This window comes from Larimichthys crocea, chromosome XVII (assembly GCF_000972845.2).
Source record: "Larimichthys crocea isolate SSNF chromosome XVII, L_crocea_2.0, whole genome shotgun sequence".
NCBI lineage: Eukaryota > Metazoa > Chordata > Actinopteri > Sciaenidae > Larimichthys > Larimichthys crocea.
This window is the reverse complement of record NC_040027.1, coordinates 15,479,167-15,501,002: the sequence shown is the minus strand read 5'-3', so window position 1 is coordinate 15,501,002 and position 21,836 is coordinate 15,479,167. Positions and strand designations below refer to the sequence as shown.

At 42.0% G+C, this 21,836-nt stretch overlaps 3 protein-coding genes across 4 annotated transcripts; 2 read left to right on the top strand and 1 right to left on the bottom strand.

Annotated features, from left to right (window-relative positions):
- The first annotated feature begins 623 nt into the window (after window positions 1-623).
- Window positions 624-11,209, top strand: chaf1a (chromatin assembly factor 1, subunit A (p150)). Its single transcript, XM_010745664.3, has 16 exons — window positions 624-965; window positions 2,001-2,048; window positions 2,808-3,439; window positions 3,560-3,622; window positions 3,746-3,990; window positions 4,088-4,169; window positions 4,259-4,327; window positions 4,513-4,730; window positions 5,574-5,742; window positions 5,935-6,015; window positions 6,728-6,823; window positions 6,896-7,145; window positions 7,381-7,558; window positions 7,815-8,136; window positions 8,268-8,349; window positions 10,302-11,209. Exons 1-16 carry the CDS (start codon window positions 902-904, stop codon window positions 10,412-10,414), a joined length of 2,712 nt encoding a protein of 903 aa, XP_010743966.2. The 5' UTR covers window positions 624-901; the 3' UTR covers window positions 10,415-11,209.
- Window positions 11,210-12,407: 1,198 nt separating this feature from the next.
- Window positions 12,408-18,442, bottom strand: ubxn6 (UBX domain protein 6). The gene is made up of 11 exons (XM_010745666.3): window positions 18,228-18,442; window positions 17,791-17,948; window positions 16,673-16,737; window positions 16,454-16,582; window positions 16,242-16,339; window positions 16,050-16,125; window positions 15,883-15,967; window positions 15,531-15,750; window positions 15,042-15,172; window positions 14,814-14,962; window positions 12,408-14,042 (listed from the first exon to the last, which is right to left on the bottom strand). Exons 1-11 carry the CDS (start codon window positions 18,308-18,310, stop codon window positions 13,917-13,919), a joined length of 1,320 nt encoding a protein of 439 aa, XP_010743968.3. The 5' UTR covers window positions 18,311-18,442; the 3' UTR covers window positions 12,408-13,916.
- A 1,641-nt stretch (window positions 18,443-20,083) lies between these two features.
- LOC113748028 (osteocalcin 2-like) lies at window positions 20,084-21,249 on the top strand. 2 transcript variants are annotated; one of them, XM_027290543.1, is made up of 3 exons: window positions 20,084-20,219; window positions 20,407-20,841; window positions 21,136-21,249. In XM_027290543.1, the coding sequence occupies exons 1-3, from the start codon at window positions 20,211-20,213 to the stop codon at window positions 21,142-21,144; spliced, it is 453 nt and encodes a 150-aa protein (XP_027146344.1). In that variant the 5' UTR covers window positions 20,084-20,210; the 3' UTR covers window positions 21,145-21,249. The 2 variants fall into 2 exon arrangements, with proteins under 2 accessions (XP_027146344.1, XP_027146343.1); XM_027290542.1 differs by having other exon boundaries at window positions 21,133-21,249.
- The last annotated feature ends 587 nt before the right edge of the window (window positions 21,250-21,836 follow it).

Sequence of the window (21,836 nt, the reverse complement as noted above, 5' to 3'; positions counted from 1 at the left end):
CCTGGTTTAGTGTATTCAAATGCTTTATTATGTCAACCGGACATATGGCCCCCGGGCCGTACTTTGGACATCCCTGTTTTACAACTTTATCTGACGTCAACAAAACTGTGGGCGGCAGTCTGTTAATGAACGCAAAAGCAACCTTTGAATTGACTTTTTTTATAGATGTATTGTATATCCAGTGTGCTATGGCTAATTCGTGATAACTTTTGTTGATAACGTGTGACTCCTTTCTTTCATTTTACGTCAACATGGAAACTCTGACTTCCACCTTAAAGTCAAACTCCGCGCAGTGAAGCCCAAAACATCAGACAGAAGGCGTGACCTATGGGATACGGCTGACATACCTCGATTTATAGCGCAGGGTGTCCCGTACACACGGAATGGTCATTTTTATTGGAAAACATAAATAAATACATTTAGGCCACTGAACAAAACGAGCTCACATATTTATATCATTTCTGATACACAGTGTGTGTATTACACACAATTTGAAACTCTAGCAGTGTTGCAAACGTTTCTAAAGTGCTTTACTACAACGAAGCTCCGAGGAACCGTGCAACGCCGCTACACCAAAACAAACCCCCACCGCCCGTGATCAGCAACGTGGTTTCGACCAATCAGCGACGGCTATTGATGCAAGTGACACACTCCCGCCAATTCCGACTGAGGAGCGCGAGGCAGGCAGCGGGGGCAAACTACAGGAGTGATGCGGGAGCTGCGGGAAGACAAATAGTTATGTTTTAATGAAATAAATTAGAAATACATGTCGCTTGTTTAGCCGCACAATAATCCGGGGGGCCTTTAACGGGTGTTTTACGCGAGCTCTGCCGTTGTTTTGACGCTTGTTTTTGCCGGACAATATCGCGACCGAGTGGAGGACCCGGGTTAGTGGTTGGGGATGTTGGCGGCGGAAAACCCATCCGTGGACGGACGTTTGGCAGCATCGACTCCCCGCAGACGAGGTAAAGCTAATGCCACGTCTAACAAGCATAAAAAGGAATATATACATCAACTAAAACGTCTATTATTGTGATATACGGACGGAGTGTCGGCTTTGTCTGTACAATGAAACGACGACAAACATCTGCCCGTTGCTTCACGTCGAGCTAGTTAACGTTGCCACGGCCTCGTTTTTCCCACCGACACCGGTCAGTGTGAGTTAATGTCATTGTTACGAGACAAACCGATTTAAATATGAACGTCTGAGGCTAACTTCGCTAGCTGTGTACAGCTAACTTGTCCGGCTTCGTCAGTGTTACCGTGTTTCAGGTAACTTTAACGTCAGTTAAACGGCAGTTGGGGCCTCAAACTACAAAGAAACACCAACATTACTATTTAAAAACTCATTTTGCCGGCTTGCTACCTTTTTAGTGGCAGACTCGGCTAACACGGTTTGCTCTGTCAGCAAAGTAGCTCGTTTTGTTAGGTTAGCACACAGGCTAGTCGCGTTAGCATCTGTGGAAGCTGTCTCCATCAGCTGCTCCGTTGTCTTCGCTCGTCCTCACACACACACACATACACACACACATACATATATACATATATATAAGAGCTTCATCTGGCTGTAGTAGCAACTCCGCGTTTTAACCTACACGCAGCAGTTATTTACTCTATAAGCAGTGTGGTCGGCGTGCCTCAGTCACAGCCTGACAGCCCGGTGAAAGGCTGCCAGCCCTGCGGACTCGGCCGGGCCTGCAGCACTCACTCACTCACTCACCGGTTGGCGGGAGAGCAAAACCAAACACAAGCATTACACTCATTGTAACACTGTAACGTGAAGCACACCGACGTTGCAATACCCATATAACATTTAATGTAACAATCCCCTCTCGGGACATTTTGCCATATGATGGACTTTAACGTTAATACAGTGTGATTAGTGCTTTAGCTACACTGACATGTGCTCGTTACAGTAGTAAACTAATCTGCTGCTGCTGTGAAGTGAAAAGTGTGAGCTGTTGGATGTGTGATGTGCTCATGTACTTTGTTTTTTACAGGTATGGATTGTAAGTCAAGTAACAATGCCAACAAGAAACTCATCCAAGGTAAACAGGTTTATTTTTTTACATTTTACACTGTTAAAAGATTATTAGATCTCATGATTTTGATAGTATCCGTGTCTTACCGTACCTTTGACTGCTGCACCTTTTTTAAATGTTTCTCCCCCCACACAGGTATTATATTTATATAGTAATAGAAAACTGACTTGCATGCACACATAAGCTTTTTAAGTATTTGTATCCACGGTAGCTTTCTCGTACAGTTACATCACACACAAAAATGACGTGTCCTCTGAGGAAGTTTCTTCTCTCTTCTGTCACCTTTCTAGATTTTAACAAGAGGAAGATATTATTAGTTCAAGTGTTAGATGAACCCGATTGTATAGTATGTATTGAGTTGTTAAAACCACATTTAACCACGTCGTTCCTGTCAATGGAGAAGTGTCTATAGTTTGAGGTTGTAAGATTCCAATAATACTACGTTATGTACGTACTTTCATATGCGTTTATTAAGTTATGGTTCTGTTTCTCTAATGAAAAAAATCTTAATACAAATAAGATCTTCAGAAGTTAAGATCAGATCTGTGGCTATAGCTGCCCTTTAAATTTAGAGACCTGAACTCGTTAAACCCCTTAAATCCGCGTTGTCAGTTAATTTACACATTCATGGACCTCAGTATTTTTTTTGAGAAGGAATGTCAATGAACAACTTTTGTGACAGCCCAATTATCTATTCTACATAACGGATAACACCACAGCCATTTTGATGACCCAGCCTTTTTTGTGTTTTTCTTCTACCTGCAGCTCGTCTCCCATTCAAGCGCTTGACATCTGAACCGAAAGAGAACCAGCCACCTAAACGCCCCTGTGTGCACGCCTGCCCTGAACCAGGAGTCACAGACAGGGAAAATGAGAGTGAGTCCTCTGCAGTCCCTGTGCACAATGGCCCACCTTTGGTTAATGGTCGCGGGCCCCTTGATGGCTTCCTGAGCCGTAGACGCCCTGCATCCTCAAATGCGAAGACAGTAATAGATCTGACCCTGGAAAACAGCTCATCTCCTGTAAAGTGCCTTGTTTCACCTGCGCCTGCCTCTCCCTGCCTCCCAACAAAAGACAAGCATCAGGGCACAGACAAAACTGCCTCTTCTGGGAAACCCAGCAATGTCGATAACACTCCTAAAAAACACACTTTAGACTGCACAGAAGTTGACAAAGATGAAGTAGAAGAGGTGGAAGAAAAAGATGGGAATCAGACCGCATCTACATTGCAGCTTGACACAACGCAGGAATCTGAAAGTGAGCCAGAAGAGCAGAATGAGTCAGGAAACGTTTCCAGTTTAGGAAATAAGTCCATGCTGTCGGTTTCATCAGTCAGCTCCTCATCTGAAAGCTCACCTGAGAAGACTGATGACCATACACCTGATTCTACACCTACAGTATGTACATCTCCTAATGCTTTTAATCTCACTTAGCTATATTGACAAATACTTCTCCTGATTGTGATCGTGTTTTGAGGATGTCTTTTCTTTTCTTTTGTTTTTTACCTATCCTCATAGGAGCCAAAGACAACCCCCAAGATACCAACAGATCAGAAAAAGATCAAGCGACGCTCATTGAAGGTGGGACTATTGATGTATACACTGCAAGCGGGTTTGAATGTTTCAAATGCCTAGTTGTAAGTAGACTCGGCTTCAAGCACAACCTGATTCGCTGTGTATCGTATCGAACTTTTGCATTTGCAGAGTCTACAGGAACAAGAGGAGAGGCTTCGGCTGCAACAGGAGAAAGAACGACAGAAGGAGGAGGCTAAAGCTGCAAAGGAGAAGAAGAAAGAAGAGGCCCGTAAGATGAAGGAGGAGCGTGAAAAGGAAAAACGAGAAAAGAAAGAAAAAGATGAGCGGGAGAAACGAGAGAAAAAGGAGAAGGAGGAGAAGGAAAAGGCAGAGAGGTTAAAAGCAAAAGAGGAGCAACGGAAATCAAAGCTGGAGTGAGTAATGCAACTCCCTGTTAAAGTCAGTGTTGTTAAAAATGCGACTACACACTGATTTCGGTGTGCTAACTGTTTTGCTTTAATCTTGCTTCAGGGCAAAGCTTGAAGAAAAACGGAAGAAGGAAGAAGAAAAGCGAATGAAGGAGGAAGAGAAACGGTTGAAAGAAGAGAAGGATGTAAGTTTCTGTAGAAAAATGTTTGGTTTGAACATTTTTGTTTCAGATTTGTAATTAATCGGCCATTTTACTCAATTGTCTGTTTACAGCGCCTCAAAGCTGAGAAGGCAGAAATCACACGGTTTTTACAAAAACCCAAAATCCAACAGGCTCCAAAGGTTAGCACAACAAAAATGTGAAATTGGTTCCGCTTTAGCGCTCTTTAAACAGTTTTGTTCATAAATACAGTGTTCATTTTGCCTAACATCTAAAATGTATAATTACCATTAGTATAAAGAGCATAATGTTTGCGTTGTAACACATGATTTGAACCCCTGTATCCTCTCTTTGTGTCTTTTTTCAGACACTTGCTGCTGCATGTGGAAAGTTTGCTCCATTTGAGATAAAAGAAAATGTGTCTCTGGCACCGCTGTGCCGGGTTCAGTGTGAGGAGTCCGTTCTGGAGGAACTTGACCGGTGTTTGTTGAACCCTGCTGATAATTCGAACGGGCTGAAGGACTGGATCGGACAAAAACCTCGCCAGTCAGGACCCACCAAACCTCGACAGACTGACTCACTCAGGTGAGATTTCCTAATGTGCTTACTCTGCTTTCTGCATGTCCAGTCATCTGTATATTTATTTCTGAAATGAGGACTGTGATCTGTGAGATAAACTCTACTAGTTAAGACGTGATATGATAGTCACTAGGAAAATACCAACATGAACTGAAACATTGTGGTCATAGTTTAGGTATTTCATTACCTAAACTATGTATGTATGCTAAAGCCTAGAGTTTCAACAAGGCAATTCAAAGAGCTTTGCGCATGACACGATATAAAAGAAGCACATGGCAACAACAGCCTCAGCCTCATAACGTTAGACACACAGTAAACCTGTTTAATACATGTAACACACACTTTCGGCTGTGTACAAATACTGAAATTTCTTAACGGCACTGAGCTGATGTAACGGCAGCGGTGGTCAGAGCTGATTGTGTGGAAAAGGCTGCGTTCAACGTGACTACACGTTAACCATTTCTTCACCAAACCACTTCTCCTGTGCACAACACGAGGGCCTCTTCCTCACAAACCAAAACCAATGTGAGGAACTGTTTCCAAGACTTAATTGTCAATTGGAGAAACAAATCTTTACATTTGGCTGCATGTTGGGTTGACTGTGGTGAGGCTGCTCAGCGGCATTTGCTGTACAGTTTGTTAAAAGCTCACCTGACTCGAAAGTTTGTGTCTGTGGGATTCCTCTGTAACATCCAGTGCTGCTCACCAGGGTTCATGTTATTTAATATCTTCAGACACTTTGTTTAGGGTGTCATGCATGCCACTGCTTATATTAAAATCAATTTTTCTGTAGCTTTAACTCTAACAGTGCGTTCTCTATATCTTCCTCCATGTGTGCTGCTGTCTCAGTGAGTGTATAGCGGTGGAGGGGCCTAAACCAGATGGTGTGCCGGATCGCAAACGTTACGGACCCATGAAGCTGCTGCAGTTCCATGCAAACTACCGTCCAGCCTACTGGGGCACCTGGAGTAAGAAGAGTTCACACATCTCACCTCGCTGCCCCTTAAGACAGGACAAGGTAAGACTACAGCAGAGGTATCAGTATGTTCAGTTGACTTGATGCCCCATATGTAAGAAATCCAAATGCTACTAAGCGTTATTTACTTTTTTTAACGATAGATGGTGGAGAGAACTTTAAAGCGTTTAGCTTTGCTTCAGTATTTTGAATTTATTCAAGAATTGTACTTACAGAGTTGTTCTGTCACTACAGGATTTGTTGGACTATGAGGTGGACAGTGATGAAGAATGGGAGGAAGAGGAACCAGGAGAGTCTCTGTCACACAGTGAAGGGGTGAGTTTCATTGGAGGGTGAAAAACTACTTCTACTTCAACTATTTCTTAATTTTCTCTGTCAAGTATTACAGTTTAAAAAGCAAAAGTATCTGTTTGTATCCTGGAATCTACACATCAGATGTTGTTGTCATTGTTGCCAACCAAAGCGTCCCAACTCTCAAGCAGCTGCTGATTTCCATATCTCTCAATACACCATAAAAATTGTAACTTTGAAAGGCCGCCGTGAAACTGGCCTGACCCTCACCATTTTATAGAATAGCCAATAGGCAAACCGGATATTTTGAAAAGCACAGTGAGGTGTTTGTTGGCCTATTTGGCTGCAGACTCTGCATTTCAAATGCAAAGCAGTTTTTGAAACAGCCTGCTTGTCTCCATGTAACGATAATGTAACTTAAACGGGTGATTGAATGTACGCAGATTCTCTGCAGCCACAGCATGAACACAAGTTTCATGTCGCGCTCCATGCATGGCCTTTTCACTGTCCTTAATCATTTGTATCACACAGTGTAAGGACGATATTAAATTAATATCTGAATAATCAAAGCATGTCAGTAAGTGCCTGCTCTGAATGTATTAAAACATGGAAAGAAATTAGCTTTAGTGAGTTTTCTGAGCATGAGTCAGAAAAAAAACACAACCAGGACATCCGTATAAACAATGCAGTGATGATTTTACTTAACAAAATATTTTGAACTATTGTTCGTGTTCAGGAAGATGAGGAGGAAGGAGGTGAAGATGACGATGATGACGGCTTCTTTGTGCCTCATGGATACCTTTCTGATGATGAGGGCGCTCTAGAAGAGGAGGTATGATATTGATTCTTTTAATCTTCTCATTCCAAAATACTTTTAAGTTTCTGAACACATGCAATCTCCCAGGAGGGCGGCGACCTCGAGAAGCAGAAACTACGACAGAAACTGAAAGCGAGGGAGTGGGATGAGCTGATGTCCACCAAGAAGAAGATGAAGGTGCTGGAGCCGGTGGTCAAAGGCTGTGTATGGGAGGGAGAAGGATCCAGTTTGCAGCTCTTCCAGCCGTATGCTGTGTGTCTGATTGAGTCCTTACCGAAGGCAGACAACAGCCCCAGCCGAGAAGAGCTGTCACAGAGGTGTCAGAGAGAAGCACGATGTGAGTGTGTGTGTGTGACACAGATTAAAGCCTTTCTTTAGCTGATGATTCATTAGGGAGCTGACAGTTTAATAGTTTTCGTGTGTTGTCATGCTTTAATTGCACTTATCAGCAGACAAAACCGTACAGTGCCTGTAACAACTTTTATGAAAATGGTTGTGTGTATCTTTTCATAGCAGTTTCCCCAGAAACTGATTCACTCTAAAAACTCCCTCATGCTCTTTTTCTCCCGCAGTACTCGGCCAGCTGTTGCCTCTGCTGCACGGCAATATCAACAGCACCAAAGTGATCATCACTGAGTTTCAGGAGTTTTGTCGTCATCAGAACTCTTCATCATCGTCGTCGTCGTCATCGCCGTCATCACCTCCTGAACTGTCCAGCCCTCAGAGCCCAGCAGAAAACATTCCCACCAGGTGAAACATCTGAAATATTTGATAACTATTTATGTGTAGATTTGATTTCGTAATTTAAATTGTCTTCATCAGTCATCATTTATTGTCTCAAACGATTTCACCTCCCAAAACATCTTGAACTTGTTTTATTGGAGTGCTACAAGTACAAAGACAGAAAAGTGTAGTAGTAGTAGTACCTACAAACGTGTTCAGCCATTCAAATAACTGGTTTCAACGAGCCACTGTAGATCATAAACGTATTCTTTCCCCTCATCAGGATACAGGTGAAGCGCCTCATGAAGAGCAACGCTGTTTACGAGAAGCGCTCCACCTACAGACGCTGCTGCTGGTATGTGCACTCGGAGGTCCTGTCCCGTTTTGGTCAGGAAGCTCTTCCCGTGCCCTGTCAGTGGACCTACCTCACCACAGGAGCTCGAGAAGAGTCCCGTGAAGAACCCCAGGCAGCCACAGGCTCTCAGGGAAACTCTCCCACTACACCCCAGACCTCGTCCGCCACATCTTCATCCTCCAACAAAAGGAAGAGCACAGGCAGCATGTCTATCACCAAGTTCATGAAGCGATGTACTGACCCTGAGCAGGTAGAGAAACAAAAATAAATTCCCACGTATAGACTTCTCTGGAACATTTGAGCTGTGGTATCATTTTATTATTTTGCTTTTCACATGTTGATTGTAAGACATTAATCCTCTTAATTCCCTGTTTTTGTCAGACGGAAGCAATGGAGGCCGGTTTTCAAGCAGATACTGAGGATGACGACGAGGAAGACTGCGTCATCATCTCCACACAGAGTGGTGAGTTACACAGAGAGGTCTTTTAATGTTTACTCCAACATTCAAACGACTTTGCGTCATCATGATTTAAAAAGTTAAAAATCATCTTACTGAGACCAGATCTGGAGATGAAATGGAACATTGTGGCTTTTCCAGCTACAGCTGGACACATTTTCTTTTTATATCAGATGAATCCGTGTTTGCAGGACTTGAATAATGTTAACATGTCTGAACATGCACCTATACAGCAGAAAACACAAAACTATCATTTTTGTCGTTTGATTTTCAAAAATTTAAACATTCAGCAGATGTCAGTGAAGTTCTTGTATTTATAACTCCTGTGCTCATTTATAGAGGGCAGGCTGACTGAACAACATGCACACATGACGGCACGTTGTAGCACGGCTCAAGACCGTTGACAGTATGCTTAAATGCGTGTTTAATGCTGCAGATATGTGACCATACTCTGCTGGTTATTGCTTTGGCACGGTCTGAATCTGCAGAGGAGGACTTAACCTTCCAGTCTGTTTTTGTCTCTCTGCTTATCGACACATTTGGGTGATGCAGTCTTAAATCACATGTTTTTGTTTCCGCAGTGTCAGCGTACAGTTTAACACTAAGCATGACCTGTTTTCACTGTAACTAACCGGGAAACCATGATTCTCCTATACAGTGTCTTTAAAGTCACACGGGAGGTTCGCCAGCTCTGATCTCTCATTTCTGTTTGACACAACATGAGCTTGACTACACAACATGGACTAACCTGTCCAGACGTTTTGACAGTGTTTGTTTGGGTTGCAGGGTGTGCAGAATCCTGTACTGAACGGTTTAGGACCAATACATGTACAGTTATACAAGTGTGCTATGAAGAATCCAACTATAAGACAAACATTAGAATGACTGTGTGCCTGTTCAGGGGGAGTATGTTCCAGTCATGAGACGACAGGGTTGATACAACTATCATGTTTTGTCATGTACATAGCAGGAGTTAGTTTAAGCCTCGGTCACACTGCATGACTTTCAGAGTCATTGGATCGCTGTACTGTTTACACTACACAACTTTCTGTAATCTGCAGTCTGGATGTTGTTGTCTGTTCTCCAAACGATGTTTCATTATTAATAATGACCAGATTGTGTTTAATTAGGCGAGTAGTTTAAAAACATGCACATTAATACTGCAGTACAGAGTACAGTTTGCAAATTAAATGAACTAATAACTAGCAGCAGTCAGTGTCAGACAATCTTAACAGTTACTTGTGTTACTGTAATGGTAACAAACATTAAAACAAATACATATTAGTGGTTTGAATTAAAATAAAAGCCCCCTGTGCAAAACTACCTTTGTAAAATATTACATATTAAAATATATTATTTGTTCCTTTTAAAAAACAAACACGTAGCTCATAGAAACACAAAAGGTGTCCTGTGTCGACAATCTTGTCAAATTAGCATCAATATAATCCTTAAAGATAAGAAACACGTTTGTTGCTTCAGCTTGCTCAGCCTCTGTTGGAGCTGCACTATTTCAGTCAAAAATGAACATTCTTCACTGAAATAATAATCAGATACAGTGTACACAGACTCCAACACTGGTAACAGCTAAAAACTCAGTCTACTACATCCTGTTTGGTTCTAGAAAAGAGGAACGCCGATGTCTGCGTTCTTGTCTGCGGCTCATTCTCACAGTTTCGTGGCTCCTCCAACACGACCAGACATTTAATCTGCTGGACATCGTTCAGGCGTCTTCATAAGCAAGCCATCAGATCACATCAGGGGTTGTCACTGATTTGACTGCCCACGAGTAAAATCCTGAACTCTGCATTAACTTCATTTAAAGGCTAAGAGCACAGGGAACCTGTTAACTGTTGTCTAGAGTGAACCCAATTAGTTAAGCTGATCACCTCATTTTATAATGTAGTGATACAGCTGCAGTGTTTAATTTATATGAAACTAAATCATTTGTTATTCTGTAGGTCCGACCAGAGAGAACTCGTCCAGCGAAGGAGACTGTCCGATGGAAGTCACCCCCTCCGACACAGCTGCTCTCCCCGTAGCCAGCGCTGCTCCGACACTCGCCACCGCCTGAGGACAGGATTTCAGGCCGTCTCCTCTAACCAAGCTGCCCCCCGTGTTCCCCTCATTAACTCTTCCCTCCTGGTTCTGAACTCTACTGCGTCCAAGACGGAATCAAGTCTTCAAGCAAGATGAAGCACCGCACTCGGGTACAAGCAGCTCGCAAGCAAGCGACGTCCGCTCAGTATTACGAGTTCCCCTCTCACTTCATTTTTTCTTTTTCTTTTTTAAAGGAGTCAGGAGTCATCTTGCCTGTAAAAGTTAGCTGTGCATAAAATCAGAGTGTCTGAATTGATTTGAGGACAGTGTTCATTAACTATGTATCTGATTTTTGTTGTCAGGCATGTTTGACGTGGGCGTCTTTAAAGAGGAAGGTCACAGTCTCTCTTGCACTGCGTTAGCTACAGCAGATTGGGTTGAACAGAGAGAGGAAGAGCAGAACGAATGCCCAGTTTTCATGAGAAGCATCCAAGACCACCCCCCCACCGAGAGCGGCATTATCTTTTTTGACATGTTGACTTCATGACATGATTGGATTTCCTCTAGTCAAACTGTATATAGTTTACCAGAAATAATAGTTGGGGGAATCGAGAGGCTGAAAGTCCGTCTGAACGTTCCCCCTTTTTGATGTCAATGGGTGCATTTATTCTGCGATTTCTAATTCTGACAACTCACTGGAGTAGTTGCTAGGCCTGTACTTGTACAGTTAGGTCCAGTGTCACAATGTTTTATAAATATGTATTTTCTTTATTTTGTTTTTCAAGAATACTTGAACAGGATAAATTCATTAAACATGAATAAAAGTACACACTCTTTATACTCCGTTCATTCCACACCACTTCAACAAGGTACCTTTGTGGTAGCTTCACCACTCCGACAGTCATGACTATTTCTCATCAGGAACTATGGTTTTATTTGAGATCATGCAGTGACTGATAAAAGACCCAGTTCTCTAGCAGCTGATTGAACTTAAACTTACTAACTGAACATTTTTACTAGAATTAGTCGCAGTTGTTTGCAGCTGGAAACATCTGGGGAAATGACAAATCCCAAAAAAATTAAGATTTGCTACAGTTCTCCTCAAGCGATGACTGATTGTGTACCATTAATAGTCAGCTTTTATTTTTTAAAGTCCTGTGACAAATTCTAAACGAGGATTGATGTCTGGAAAATAATCGGACACTTCAGGACAGTAAAATAGTTTTGCAGAGATCACTGTTATCACACCTCCTGTTAACGCACTAGTTAAACTACCACAAAAAAAGATCCAGTGAGTGAACCCTCTTTTAAAAGATGCTGTGTGTGTTTACTCTGCTCCAATAATGTGTTGAAGTTGTGAGATCAAGTAGAGGGAAAAAAAGCAGTCCACTTTCTAAACCTGCACAGAGTCCTCGGCTATTTTATTTGCAGGTGCCCTTGATCTGAAAACTTCTACACGTCCAACGATGGAATCCAAAAGAAGCTTTTTATTAAATTCAGCATTGTAATTTATACATTTCTCCACTGAACCATGCCTGGCTCTGCCACTCGTCCTACCAGATCAAGGGCGTCCCTCTCTACCTTTAAAAACCTCCTGAAGACAGAGCTCTTCCCTCCTTTGCTGCACTAACATGTCCTCGTCTCACTGTACCTCGATCGTTTCCCTTCTTGTAAAGTCGCTTTGAATAGAAGCATCAGCTAAATGTAAACGTACAGCGTGTCGTGTGTAGCTTCTCTTCGTCGAACGCTGCTTTTGCCTCGTAGTTCTGTTCATTAATCAAAAGTTAAGACGCAATGCAAGCAGTCTTTATTACAGGCAGGTTTAAAAAAAGCAACAACTCAGAACATCTGGGCAGATCACAACTGCTTACTGTTTAATAAGGTTACAATGCTGATTAAACATTTACCCCCCCTCCCCTTCTATGAAACTGGTGGACAGGCTGAAGAGACAGCAACTTAACAAAGGCTGGGATTTTATACTTGACATCAAATTATAACTTCTAGTTAGAAATGTGTTTTTGGTTTGGTATTAATATTACAGTCTTAAGTTGGCGACAAAGATTTCTATTGTAAAAGGAAAAAACAAAACAACCAAAGCTCTTCTAAGATCTGTGTTACATGTTTATGTACAACTTACTTGGGATTTATTAGAGCAATGAGAGGTAGGTTGTTGTCATCTTAACCAACCGCAAGCAGGACAAACTAATAGATTTATACCTAGTATAGATTAATTAACCTTCAATTACATGTTTCAAGGGAAAAAACATTTCACACACTTCGTTTCACGGCTTTGATTTCTCGTTGGGTTGGTAGGAATTGGAAAAACAGACCTGTTGTTATCTCGAGGAAATGTGTTTGATACAAACAAAATACAAGATGAATTAAAACCACCATCATCATCAACAAGACGAGTCCATGCTGCCAGCTGTAACGACAAATTAATTCACGCCTGCCTGCATGCCAGAGCGAGTTGATTACACGAAGCGTCCGCCTCTACAATTATCACTTGAGTAGTGTAAACAAAGTATTTTTACATTTAGGGCACGCTTTACACCTTTAGCATTTAAAACGACCCTGGAAAGTGCTTCAAACTGGTCAAATATAACTAAATATTTTGGTTTAAAGGATCTTCATGACATTTTGGGGGGGCTTGTCAGTAAATATTTCTGTTTTGGACCTTCATTTTAAAGTCAAATTATACAGAAACAAAATGTTTGATTTATGATTTGTGCTCGTACATGTACAATTACATTTAAAGCAAACAGAGAAATTAGTTTTACCACACCATGGAGTGTAAGGCCACTGCAGAGCAGAGGACAAACGGGCAAGCAAGACTCTTTATCACACCAAATCAGACAAAACACTGTTCGAACTTGAGCACCGGCAAACAAAAGCGATCACATTTCAAGTCTCTGATAAAACCGGTGCACGGACACCCAGCGATGCAAAGATACCCCGACACACGTCAACAACAGCATCTGATCAGATTCACTTCTATGTGACTGCACAGCCAAGACGTGTACGCTGATAATACAGCAGACTGTTTACTTCCAAAGAACGGGGAGGAAGCGTCAACACAGTTTAAAGAAGGTCTCTCAACATGCCAACAACGCCACGCGACGTATACCTGACTGAGCACAGAGGACTGCTGCCGCCACAGTCTGTTAACCGCACAGCGTGTACATTCATTCGGGAAGCAACGAAAACAACAAGACTCGGGCCCTCGCTTTCTCCTTACATCTGTTAGTAATGCAACACGAACGTGCTGCTGAGACAGAGTCTGCAGTGTGACGTTATCCCCCCGCCTGGAGACAGAGGGAGGGAGGGAGGGGTGTGCTCAGCAAAAGCATTTAGGGTGAGGTCGCCCCTAATCTATCACTGCTTTTGACTTAAGTTAGAATCTGTAAAAAATAAACGTATCACTAGTCGTCTTTTTTTTTTCTTTTTTTAAGGGGGCAGTTTCACCCCATTTAGTGCCATGGTGGGTGTGGGGAGCTGTAGCCAGACGGGGAGCTCGGGGGACAGCTCAGCTCGGCTCAGCTCAGGGTCCGAATGGTTTCTAGCAGCTCTGGTTTGAGGAGGGAGGAGCTCTTTCCACCTGCTGCTGCGATGTCGGCCTGCACAGCGGCGTCCCACGCAAATGTGAGCAGAGCTGCAGGGACCTAAGAACAACAACAACAACAAAAACAAAAACACTTTGATATTAACAACAAAATGCTGATTATTTTCATTATTGATGACAATTACCAGAGCCCAAAGGTATTCGATATGTAATATCATAGAAAACAACAAATGTTTGGCGTAATCAGGTGAATGGTCACTGTGTTACCGTCGGCTGCTCCAAACTAAAGCTGTTGTTATCTAATGCTATCTGATGTTAGGTCTGTAAGCTCAGAGCGCCGGGGGTGTGTTAGTGTTTGGACCACCAGGAAGAACCTGCTTGAACAAAAACACGTGCACAGCGGACCATATTTACAACAGTGGTGTTGCATTCCTAAACTGGGAGTGCTATATCACAAAAGGATTTTGGTTTCTACTCAGTGTTGTGTTGACTGTATATGAATCTTGGCATTGTTCTTTTTTGTCAACAAGTCCCTCGACAACACCAAAGCCAACAATGTGTCGTACGACCTCTCAAGACTTTATGATTTCCCTGACCGGTCTGTTTCCTCCTGATAAACATATTTCCTTTGATACACACTTTCCTTTGTTGAGGATTTTTTTTCCAGCAGTTGATGAACACACATTTACAGGATGTGGAACTGACTGGTAAATAAACTACAGTGCGTGTTCATGGTAAAAAATGATTTGGTTTCAACTTTTTCATTGGTTTTGTTTACAGTAGAAAACTAGAACACGAACACGTGACTTCCATCTAAATATAAACACTTTATGTAGGTCAGTTTCATGAGAGAAGTCTGCTTTCAACTCACCAGGTTACACTCTGCGAGAGCCACTTCCTCAGACTCTTGTAGTTTCTGACTTCCAGGAGCGATGAGCTCAAAGGGCTGCCAGCCGTCCACCAAGGACTCCCGTACAAACTCAAACAGCACAGGCAGCCGGTCCCACGCATAAAAGGTCCCTGGAATCACACATCATCTTAACTGACCCGCTTCCTTTTTCCTATCGGGGGTTTTCGACTCTTAAAAAAAGAGACTTACCTTGTAGCAGGCTTCCATCAGGCAGTCTGATCCTAAGCAGGGTGTAGTTGTATTTCCTTCTCTCCCTCTGCTCCTCTTTCTCCCTCATGGCCTTAGTGCGCAGCATGGCGTTCTTCTCCACCAAATCACTCCTGAGAAACACAAACATGATGGACAAACAGCAGCAGACCACAGTCTTTGGTCATTTCAGCGTCTCCTCAAAACAAGAACAAGTGTACAGCCGAGTTGCTGTACACTTGTTCTAGACTTTAACTGAGCACGAGTCAGGAGTTTATAATCTCACTTTAACAAATGCAGATGTTAGAAATCAGATACTGATCTTTACTCTGTCGTCGTGGCAATCCACAATCAGAGAAAAGTATTTCTTTCTGTGCAATGAGATGTTTGGTGGAGACCTCCACAACACTAACACTGTTTTACTGGAATGCACTTTGAATATATTCTGTTTATTGCAGTCCCTGTAACTATCTATTAGCAATGCAGCTGTACCTCTGCTGTTGCTCCTTCTTGAGCTCCTCCGCCGTTAGGTTGTAGAACTCCGGCGGCAGCTCGAAGCGCTGGGCGTTGGGAGAGGGTCTGAACACTTGAGGCTGCCTGTCCAGCTGAGCTCTGACTGGCTCTCCTCTCTGGAGGCGATCCCTCCTCTCCTTCATCAACTCCAGGTCATCGGGACTCTGCTCTGGTAACACCAGGAACTCCTCTTCCTCCTCTGATACCCAGGAAAGGCAAATAAAAAATAAATATGCACAACCAGCCAGGCCGAGTTGATCTGTGATAACTTAACATAAACCCAACGGCCTGTTGATAAGGAACTTATCAGGCAGCTTCTGGGTTCATTTACCTTGACCATCTACAGGGAGCATAACACTTATGAAGCCCAGCGCCTCCAGGAACTCTCTACTGCCCTCCATGCAACGAACTTTCTCCTGGAATCAATCAAATGAGGCAATGATATAAAAGAAATTGCTTCTACTCGCCATGAAATCTGTCATGAACGTGCAAACACACCTGGAACACCTTGTTGCTGAGTTTAATTCTCCTGTATTTCTCCTCTGTGGGATTCTTACATATATTATCGACATACCTGTTGACAAAACAAAGAAGAAACATGACATGATGTCGGTGTTTAAGATATAAAAAGGTAACAAAGATATTCAGCTCTGTGAGAATAGAAAACAAGACAGCTGCAGGGTGTCTTACTTGCTTATGATGTCCACAGCAGTCTTCACTTTCTCTCTGTCTTTGTTAAATGTGTGCATCATCATAACAGAGGCCTCGACTGCATCCTCCTCAAACCGCTGACAGTAACAAGGGAGTACATGTGTTATCAACACAGACATTCAGATCAGAGGGTTATGCTGCTGAGAATTGCAAACACGTTCTAATTCGAAGCAAAACATCTTCAGACGTACCATTAAAATGGCCTCTTTAATGTGAACCTCCCTCTTACTCTTAGTTAAAGTGGCTCCGGTTAGCGGACAGGTGAAATACACACCTGACACTGAGAGGCAGGCGAGATCTTGCACTAGCACATTGGTTCCCTGGAAAGAGTTAAACCAACAAGTATTACCAATAAACACCAATAATCACTTTGAAGCAGATATGATCGAACACGTCACTGTAATACACACCTCTGCTGTAGCTGCATTTTGTTTTTCAGCCAGTGCCGCCGCCTCTGCCTCCAGCTCTCTCTTAACTGTAAACAGAGAAAATCATCACATGTATTTTCATGACCTTAATTCTTTAACCAAACCTTCATATTGCAGTTTAAAGAACATGAATTCACTTTATACAAACATGCCGCTTTGAAATACAAGACTAGAACCACGAGCTATAAACACAGTCAAAGGCCATCTGTTGTATTACGGGTACGACAGACATGTTTACTTTCCATGCAAAGTGTCAAACAAACAACAGAGAATAGAAGCAGGGGGAACCACTACATTTGTACTGCATGCAGCATCTGATCTGATCATATCAGCACTAACATAATAATAACAATAAAAAGGACCAGGGGTGCAACGATTGATGACGATATCCGTTTTCTACACACAACGGATTTCAGCTTTTCCAAAAATGCTATTTTATTTTATGATGACTAAGTGGTTTTCAAGCGGAAACTACACAGCGATGCATTTCACCGGGAGATCATACAGAACGCTGTACGGCAAAAACAGACAGACACGAGAACAGTTTCTTCCCACAGGCCAGCAGTGATGAACGGTTAACAGCAGAAACACACCGTCAGCAACACTCGCTTCACCGTGCCTGCAAATGATGTATCCTCACTGTTTACATCCATATGTACATAAAACAACCAGCTACATAAACTATATTTAGATTTCAGCATCCTTTGCACTACTGTCTTATTCTGCCTATATGTGTTCTGTCTATGTTAGTGTAGTTTTAGCTGTATTTATGTCTATATATGTGCATTGAGAGCAAAGGGAAAATCAAATTCCTTGTATGTATATATGTACAAATACAAATACACATCTGGACGATTAGTTCAAAGATTATCAGCAGAAAAAAGTTCTAGACTGACACAGATTTCACTCTCATAGTTGGCCTATAAACTGCATGTTTAATGAGGACTGTTTCCATGACTAAGATCAACACAACCTCAAACCTAGTATGACATCTGGATGTTAAAAACATTACTCAAGTCCAACCAGAACTAAAAATAAGCAACGATGACTGGAAGAGGGGTGAATCATGGTCTGGTGCCGGGTGTGTGTGTCTGCCTCACCCTGGTTCCTGATGGCGTCCTGAGAGGTGTGGACCTTGGGCCGCTGGTGCTGCTCGATCCTGGCCAGGGCTGCAGCTCCAGCCCGCTGGGCTCCTTCACTGGGGGCATAGCTTTTATTCTTGGCACTGGAGACGCTCGGCACTTTCTCAGGCTTCGCGCTGAAGTGTAATGAAGACATAAAAACACTATTATTTCATGCACACGTGTCGCTTTCAATGACTGAAAACACTGTCTGAATAAGCTTCTTCGGGGATTAACTGGCAGCTTCCGTCGTGCTGAGTATTACCGGCAGCTGCTGACGGCAGTGAGCCCGTTAAACGCGACCTAACATCAGCGTTAAACGTTGTTCTGGTTGGATTTACACGCTAATGGCAACAAATCATTAATGACTAACGACTAGCTCTGGTTAGCTTCGTGGCTAAAAGTTTTTGTCTTGCCTCGTGTCTTCTGTCAGCTTCTTCCCAGGCCCCGCTGATTTAAACTTAATGTCTTTTTTAAAGTCATCGAAAAACTTCTTCATTTCTTTTTTTAAGCTTGTCTCAGGACAGCCTGATGGCACAAACAACAACAGACAGACAGCTGGAGGAGGAGGAGCGGCTAGCTAATCTTAGCTAGGAGGAGGACCAAAACAAGAAAACTACTTCCGCCTCGTCGAACGCTCGTGTCGCCCCCTCGTGGCTGAGTCCTGTGTCACGTGGCTGTGGCTAATGCTAGTGATGGGAAGTTCGGTTCTTTTTAGGGAGTCGGATCATTTAACTCACCAAAAAGAGCCGGCCCTTTCGGCTCCCAAATGGCTTTTTTATTTTAACACTTTAACACATTTTATAATACAGCCAGAATTTAGCTCTGTTTTGACTTATGATTTGTATGTGTACTTTTCAATTTTCATTTATTTATTTAATGGGACCATGTACAGTATTAAACATAAACGATTACATTTGATGTACTGCACCAAAGTTAGCTTACAGCTGCTTTTTTTTTTTTTTTATCTGCAGTCCCTTCCGCAGACACAATTAAAACATATTGCAGCACAATAACAAACAGTACAAAGCAAAAAACACACAGGACACATAATACAAAATACAAAGTTACACACAATAGCACATAACATACACCCACAATGTCAGTGGCTACAGAGCTGAGTATCCTTTAACAGACATTTTAATTTGGTTTTAAATGTACCGATGGAGCTGCAGCTCTTTATATCGTCAGGTAGGGCGTTCCACTGAGTTGTGGCTTTCACAGAGAAGGCTGGTTGCCCAAATGCAGAGCGACGAAATGGTATGGTACCATCTCGTACAGAGGATATTCTGGAGGATATGATAGCGCTTACTGAGCGAGTATACACAAAGTCACGTAGTGGAGGAGGGGCCAAACCATTTAAAATTTTATAAACAAGGCACACATTTTAAAATAATCTAAAATTCTCAAAGCTCAGTAAATTGTATTTTTCCAGTACCCCACAGTGATGGAAATGCATTTTAGAGTTTGTTTGTATATGGATTCAAGAGGTCTTATGGTTGTTTCTCCAGCCTGCCCCCAACATGTTATACAATAAGACATATGGGAAAGAATCATAGCATGCATAAATATCTTGGCTGCGTCTAAAGAGAGACAGTTTCTAATATGTCTAAAATTTGCTGAGTTATACTTTATGGTTTTAACCGTTATACATATATCACTTTAATTATTCAATACATACTTTGTACTGAAGTATGCAAAAGTAAAAAATTACATTTTCTAATCTATAAAAAATTTACATTTTCTATCCTCACGTGATTGGTTGCACAGCACACATGTCACATTCAACAACAACACAATCTGCACTTACCTGTCAATCAAAACAGCCACACTGTTAATTCTGCATAAGCTTTAATATAATTTGAACAGGCGAGTTGTATAAAAATTCACCCTCAGTACAGTTGTCATGAACGGGGAAATTAGCTACAAAGACCAAAACTGTTTTTTGTACCGGGCTGTAAACATGTTTATTTCTGCTGTGAAGTTGGACATTTTAACATGGAGGTTTATGGAGATTGACGCATTCTGGAGCCAGCCTGAAGTGGACGTTTAAGGAACTGTAGTCGTTGGGACATCGACATTGGTTTCATTCAAAGCCAAAGACTAAAGATTTTCTTCTTATGCTGAATTTCTGGCAGAGTAGACGCAACAGATGCATATTGCTGCCCTCCACAGGTCAACTGATAATTAAGCATTTTTTAAACTTTCTATGGTATGATGAACATAAATGGATTCTGTGGTCGCTATGTTTTGTTTCCACGTCATTCAGACATGATCATCATTTGAACATAAACAAACTCTCTATCAGGAAAACACAGAAACGATTTCTAGGAAATCCACACCTTTTTTAACTCTGCAGAAAAGTGACGACCCATTAAACGGACCAGAGCTGTTTCAGGATGGAACGTGTAAGATTTAAGATTAAGATGTATTTAAAATTCATTTCATATTTTGAAATTTTCATAAAATTTAAAATGAGAACTTTTCAGAACATATGATTTAAATTCAAAGATGCAAGGTCTTTATAGTGAGACAGTTGATGGTGCGTTCATGTGACCTGCAGCCAAGTTTAAAGAAGTTTGTTTCTGTCTTCAGATTAATCAACGCTACAGCTGGACAGCTGTCATCAAGCTGGACCCCAACTTTCCAGACAGCCCAAGACTGATCCTGAGAAGAGTCCCTGCAGCAGCCCCTCAAACACCTCCTGGCTTTCCTCCAAGCTCACGCCTTAGCTTCTCTTCCAACTCATCTACCTCGTCCTCCTCCAGCTATTCCTGTGAATCTTCTTCCAGCTCTTTCTGTGAATCTTCTTCCAGCTCTTTCTGTGAATCTTCTTCCAGCTCTTCCTCTGAAGCTTCTTCCAGCTCTTCCTCCAGCACGTCCTCCTCTAGCTCGTCCCCAGGCTCTCTTTCTCGCAGCACAACAAAGGATGAACTCTGGACTTGTGTGCTGTTGGAGGGTGAGAACAAGATCATCTTAAGAAAGCTGCCAGTAGCGAGCTCATCTGACAGGCCTGAAGAACCCAGCAAGGTTTGAATGGAGCTTCCTTACGAATCCTTAGTCACCGAACTAGTCTTGTCTGATGACAACTGGCCTTTTATTCTGAATTGATTTAATGTAATGTGTGTTTAAAACTCATCTTACGGCCTTTGCCTGGTTAAAGCTGTTAAAGAAGTTTTTTTGGGCTGCCATTATAGAGATGATACTTGCTACAAATAATAGTAGATACAGCTCCAAAAGCTGCATAGTCAAAGTTTGAATTATGAGGTCACACTTATTCGTGTCCAGATCTCATTTGTAATGTTTGTTTGTTTGTTTCAGCAGTACAAGTGACTTGAATAGGACCTCTGGATGAATGATGCCAGAGATTTGCACAATGGCATTTAACATGATAAAACAATGTAAAAAGAGTTCCTCAAATACAAATATTTAAAACAAGAAGAATTGTTGTTGAATTATTTCCATTTTCATCTTTTTATTGAATGTTTGATGATGAAAAATCTTATTGTATGGTTGGGAGGTGAATTTAACCCTTAAAAGTAAGACCTAAGAACGAGACAAAAACGTGTTCAGACTACTTGCCAGACATAAAATTGCAGAGCATGCAAGCATAGCATTTGTGTATACTGCTATTTATTTATCTGGGTCAAATACACAGGGTAGTGTCGTCATTTAATGCGCAAATATACACAAACAGACGGTGCAGTCTGAGACACGAGTTTAAAAAATACAAGCATACAATGAAGCAAGAAGACGCGTATACAACTGCACAAAAGATCTTAAATTAAAATATCATTATAGTACTAAATAAATCCAAATGAAAGTCACAATCAATTGTGTCTAAGAGCCACAATTGGACACTTGGACACAATTCTCAATTCAGGTTAATATATGCAAATGAAAACATAGTTATGGTTATCATATTTTAATTCTGCTAGTATATCCTCTTCAGAGCCATTTCTTGCTATATGCGGACTATAAATTTACGTAGGGCACTATAGCCACCAGGCGGCCCCCAATCTGCA